Source organism: Merops nubicus, unplaced genomic scaffold (assembly GCF_000691845.1).
Source record: "Merops nubicus isolate BGI_N331 unplaced genomic scaffold, ASM69184v1 scaffold17210, whole genome shotgun sequence".
Lineage (NCBI taxonomy): Eukaryota > Metazoa > Chordata > Aves > Coraciiformes > Meropidae > Merops > Merops nubicus.
In genome coordinates, this window is record NW_008583712.1 from 8699 (window position 1) to 14555 (window position 5857).

General features: G+C 39.8%; 1 protein-coding gene across 1 annotated transcript in view; it reads left to right on the plus strand.

Annotated features, from left to right (window-relative positions):
* The window catches only part of SLCO1C1 (solute carrier organic anion transporter family, member 1C1), a gene marked incomplete at its 5' end in the record, with an annotated part of 13723 nt that extends 8201 nt beyond the window's left edge, over positions 1 to 5522 (plus strand). The window contains 3 exons of the mRNA XM_008941955.1: positions 2822 to 2886; positions 4111 to 4228; positions 5300 to 5522. Of these exons, the coding sequence (XP_008940203.1) occupies positions 2822 to 2886; positions 4111 to 4228; positions 5300 to 5522 (406 nt within the window). The remainder of the gene's footprint in view (positions 1 to 2821; positions 2887 to 4110; positions 4229 to 5299) is intronic.
* Positions 5523 to 5857: the final 335 nt, after the last annotated feature.

A 5857-nucleotide genomic window follows, 5' to 3' on the forward strand; every position in this document is an offset into this window, starting at 1 on the left:
AAGTGCTTTCACGGTGTTTTGGCACATGTAACTGGGTCTCCCTCACCCCCTATTATTGTGAAATGTTTTCAGCTATGCAAGACAGGTTTGAAAATATTATTTTTTAATATTAAAAGGCATCCTCATAATTTGACAATGTGTTTTCTGCCATTAAAGCAACGATGTGCTTATGATTGCTCCTACCAGCAATACCTTTCTGATTTTAAAAATTATATAGGAAGCCTGCTTATAATTTATACCAAATTCCACTTCCCTGAAAGCCTTATTGCAATGGAAGCTAGCTCTGCACTTGCCAGTGTGTGCATACCTATGCCAGTTCTTCTCACTTGCCATTGACACAGATGCACAACTGCACAGACATGATCTAACTCAAACTCTCTGTACACACTCAACTCTTCTCCTCAAGTCCAGTTTATTATTCCATATAATTGTTTTTTCCCAGATTTCTCTTTTCAAAACAAAGATTGATTTGGCATGAGATTTTTTTTTTCTGTTGTTATAATCATGGGCTTATTAAATGCTTGTCCCAAGGGATAGTTCCAACTGTTGGAACTATTTGTCCATCCTCAAGTGTAAGCTCTTAAGCTAATTTTAGAAAGTGCAAAAGGAATATAATACTTCCAGTGATTAATCTGGATTTTTGTCAACTTCTTGCAATTTTTGGATTCTCAGTGATGCTCTGCTGTGTTTTGGAAAAGCTTCTGTCTCAATTCCTGTTTCCAAATTATTTCCAGATGGGTACTTTCTACTTCTCAAATAAAACCCCAAGGATAAATACAGTTTTACTAATCTTTATTATTGCTGCGTTTTCTTACCCCAAGTTCTCTTTGCTTTTGAATAAGATTTTCTGCAACAGGCCTTGTCTCATTGCCAGTGTCTTTATACCACATGAAAAAATCCAGTGCTAGAACTGATTGAATATAGGCTGCATGGAAAAACCTAAAGAAAGAAAGGTAACTTCAGCTATGGTTCCAGCTCAGTCCTTGAACCAGATTGAATATTCACACAGACTTTCAGAAGTGGTTGAGGTGAGGATCCTTCTCCACTGCCCTCCACAAACTCTGCCAGTGAGGTGTAGGCCTTAAAGATATAAGTTGCATATTTTCCACACCCACCTTTGTAGGGTTACCACTGGGTACTGCAAACACATGTGGTGTCTCACTCTCTCTTTTGCTCTCCCCAAGGAGTCACTCCAAAAAGAACCATCATATTACAATCCTTTTAGACAATTTTTATCAAAGCTTATTCACCACTGAAATTGCCCATGCACTAAGAGGAGTTTCATTCACGAGTTGAGAGGTTGTGGAAAAGCCTTCAGGACAAAATTTCCCTCTGTGGTTGCTTCTGACATAGGGATTTTGTTTTATTTTTTGTTGAATAAATATGGGCATAGGGCTATGCAGGGCTGCAGTTTTCTTCCCGTTTCCCTCCACATGATGTCCCCTTTCTATCCATAAAGCAAATAGTAGAAAATGTACAGATATGGTACTAGACAGGGCCAGGAAACCATCATGGCCATGCTTAACCTCCTGCTCTCCATCTTGTCTCCACTACAGAATTGTTTGGGAGGAGACATTCATAGCTGAATATGTACGAGCTTAACTCACACAGGGTTGCCTGCACTTTTCAGCCCTAAGAACTTGCTCTCAGGGGACTTAACACTTAATGGATTTATTTAGAAAAGCTTAGAGAGATTTTCAATAATGATACTGAAACATTTTGTTATGAGAAATCAGCAAAACAATTTCATTGGTTCTTCTCCAGAGCTTTTCTTTCTGTTGATGATCGTCTTACTTTGAAAGCTATTTAATTGAAACTGAGAGGTTATGTGTTTTTCTGTTGCATTGAAGGCACCCAAATCTGATGTACAGCTAAATAAAATGTGTTTTAGTAACTTCAATCCTTTTTTTTTTTTTTTTTTAATCTCTGCAAATGACCTGTGGGCACAATTCCAATTTAAGGTCACGCTTGCTTTTCTGAAATCCATCACTGACTGACTTTCCCTGAAAAATCTCTGAATTGAAAGTATGCTTCTTTTCCCAGAAAGAAAATATATGCTGTTTGAAAACAAATAGTTCCAAAGTCAAAGTTGCAGATTTTATGAAGGATTTCTTCCAATTATCTCTTTTTAAAATTGTACAGTTCAGTCAGCTCTGATAAGATTCCAGCACTTAAGCAAGCTGATGTTCTTAGATGAGCAGATATTGTTGCACTTGCCATGGAACACAAATACAGCTAAATTCCTAAAAGCCTGTAAGATTTAGTGACATTTACTTCAAGGTTTTACACAACTGAAATCACTGAAATATGCTTATAGCTAGTGACCAAGTCATTTGATGAAATGTCTTTTTAGTGATATTAGATTAATCACAATTGCCAAGGAACTTGGGAAAGCCCTGACGTTTTGGAGAAAAAAAACCCTTACAATTCAGATAGCTGTTGTTCAGGCACAAACTATTAATAGCAGGTGATTAGGCAGTGAAAAGGAAGTCTCAGATCTCCCTGAGAAGTCTGGCTTTCAATCAGGATCTCAAAGAACTCGCGTTTCTGTGCAAAGAAAATGCAACTGCTCAAACTATTTCTTTTTTCCCATCTGAAAGAGAAGACTTTTTCTGTGCAGGATATAAATATTTTTGAACACTTAATAAATATCCAGTTATTGGTCTTGTTTTCCCCTTTTTGCTTTCTATGCCCTCACTTCTGTTTAAAAGTCACTTTACCTTCCTTCTTCTTGCTTTCTATTTGTGTTCAAACTTTGTGTTTAAATTATCCACAGTCAATGCTAAATTTCTATTTAACACCATTTTAAATTTACTTCTAGATGCATTAAACCACACTTGAAATCATTTGCACTTGGTATCTATACCCTGGCAATAAGAGTCCTTGGTAAGTCCAGTTGTATGCTAGTATTTGTTTTAATATACTCATCACTAATCATTTATCCTATAATTAAACTTTGATTGTTGAAAAGAACAATACCTAACTGATAACTTACTGACTTTGAAAAAGTGAACTAAGAAAAGGATTGGAAAAAGAAAGCAGCTTTGCCTTTCATAAATCACATGACTGTGTTTTAGGTACAATAAAAATATACCCAGCTATTGTCCATAGTGATCCTTCAGATTACAAAGCTAACTTCAAAATTACTTCTTGTCTCTCCTTATTCAAGAAAAAGTATAATAGAACAGCTGTGGCTTGGAATTTGTGATCATTTTTCAGGCATATTTTCATTAGTTTCTAAGGGAATTAATATAAGTACAGGTGTGCACGAGGGCAGGGTTCACTGCAGCCTTCTGGTAAAATTACCTGTAAGTTTTCTCTAAAATCAAGGGTACCGTGTAATGCCAATGAACTGGAAATTCCCAAATCCTCTAGGTCTTCATAGAAAAGGTAATAATTACCAAGAAGCCAGTCATTTAAATAAAGCAGACTTAGGTGAGCGAGATTATATCAACACAGGCTGTTGGCTGCTGTATCAGACCTTTGGAGGCCAGGATTTTCCTCCCAGGCTTACTTTCTTCTGCAGCAACCAAGCAAACCAGCAACCAACTTCTGCATCGCTGACTCCCCAGGTTGCAGAGAGTCCACGGTGTCCCCATTAGCAACTGAACACAGATTTTGCCTTTCCATCATCCATTTGTTTGCCTTGCTACAGTAGGATCTCAGGATATTTGCAGGATGCTTGTAGCCCCACTATGGGCTCCCAGCTCTACTGTCTTTCTCTCTTATTGCCCCCCACAACAACACACAGGACATTCCCCACCCCCAAGCTGAACAGGCTCCACCACTCTCAAGAAAGGAGAAGTAGCTCCTTTTTTTTTCCCAGAGATGTCCTGCAGAGTGAGGAAACCAAGCCATGGCCAGTGCTCCTTCCACAGGCTTTTTGATGTCCAGCTGTGTTTCCTCCCCACCCTGATTTCCCACAGGGAGGGAAGGGCGGTGTGTGCCTGGGCAACATGAGGCAGGACTTCTCAAACCAAACAACAGTGTGGAGCTGTCACTGCTGCTCAAATGTATCAGTTAACGTTCTACATGAACACATCTCCAGATCAGAACTGATCACCTGGGAAGTAACCTTCTCGCTTCTATTTATTTGTTAAATACCTTCAGCGGGAATTCCAGCTCCGGTGTATTTTGGAGTGGCCATAGACACCACATGCCTGAAATGGGGAAGCAAAAGGTGTGGGGGAAGAGGAGCGTGCAGACTCTACGACTCCAGTGCACTCAGGTAACAGCTCTTCTCCATTTGCTCTTTAACTTGTGTTCTTTAAGTACATTTATACCCGGCACTGGTAGAATTTCTGTCAGAAAATTTAAGTCGAAGATTTGATGCAAAATGAAAGAGTATGACTAACAATATCAAAAATATTGCTCAGATTTTAGCATTCTGTTTTGGTTTACTTTCTTTTTTTGGGGAGGAGAGTCAAATTATTTCAATAGGAGCTGGAAATATTTAAGTCACCTGATTTCTCACAAAAAAAACCCAAAACCAACAAACAAACCAAAAACCCCAAAAAAACCCAAACAAACCACTCAATTTTATGCTAAAGTTTCCCTCATTTTTAAACAACTCTGCTGCAAGTGTGTGTGTCTAAGTAAATAAGCAAAAGGGCTCATGATTGCTTCATGTTGGAAATGGGCCACATATAGGATGGGAAAGATGCCACCAAGCACACTTGGCTTATCTAGAGGCTTAAGCACAGTGTTGTCTTCATCAGTTTGTTGCTGGAGGAGAGTAATTATCTGAGCTACACTCATGAAAGATATTACCAGAAATGGAGAATGAAATAACAATGGTAAAAGGAAAATGAGAGAACAGATTGCTCCTCCCAGCACCGACAGGAAAAAACATGAGGGGAGGGTACATCTTGTTTTGGAAATTTGAAGAAAAGAACAAAAGCTCAGTTGGGACTCATTACTAATAAAGCATAATGATGTTATTGCTACTGTTGTTGTTCCTGTCATGCCTGTAAAGCCAAAATACCATCAAAACCGTATCACTGGTACTGTCTAAGAGGCAACCAAAAAAAAAGATTAATTGCCCAGGAAATATTAGTGTCATTCACACTGAAGCACATTGGGGTAGAGGAGATCGGTCAGTGCCTGAGATGCTTTCTTGGGCACAGGCCACAGAGTATCCAACCCGGCTAAGCTGGTAAACTCTCATCTCCAGGGTCATCACCTTGCTTGAAGAGCTTTCTTAGTCAGCCTCACCTCCCGAAAATATGAATGTGTCCTTCATGCCTTCTAGTCGTGTGCTGCCTTTGAAATAGGCTCTGATCAATCATTTCTCTCTCAGGCATGTGTACCTGGGGCTCACTTTGGTGTTGGGCACCGTGTCCATTTTCTTCGGTGTTGCTGTCCTTTGGGTTCTCCGGAAAAGGTCTTCTCCACAAGATGAGACCCTCTCAGCCAACGGGGAGAGAGGCGCCTGTGGGACAAAGAGCAGGAAAGATAATTTTGTCAATAGTGACCATTTAATTCAGACAACTTACTGGCCAGAAAAGGAGACTAGACTTTAGGAAGACTAAGATCTCCACTGAGACTTTACCCACTGAGTGGTGTTCCAGGCAAAACTTCATCATCAGTGAAGCAGTATCATAGTATCCACCCTGAAAACATCCACTTTTGTGTAATTTTCACTGTAAACTCCAAAAGCAAAGACAACCATGTTAGCACATGTGCAGCTCTGAAAGCACTGCTCAGCATTTGTTCTACTGAGTCAGTGTCACTTCAAGGGGATTTGTTACGGCTGGGGAGGTGCAGCTTTCCCCCTGCTGAGAAGACAGTTTTATGGTCATCTCTCAGTTCCATCCCTCCCTGTCAAGCTGCAACATCTGCTGCTACCCCTTGGCTC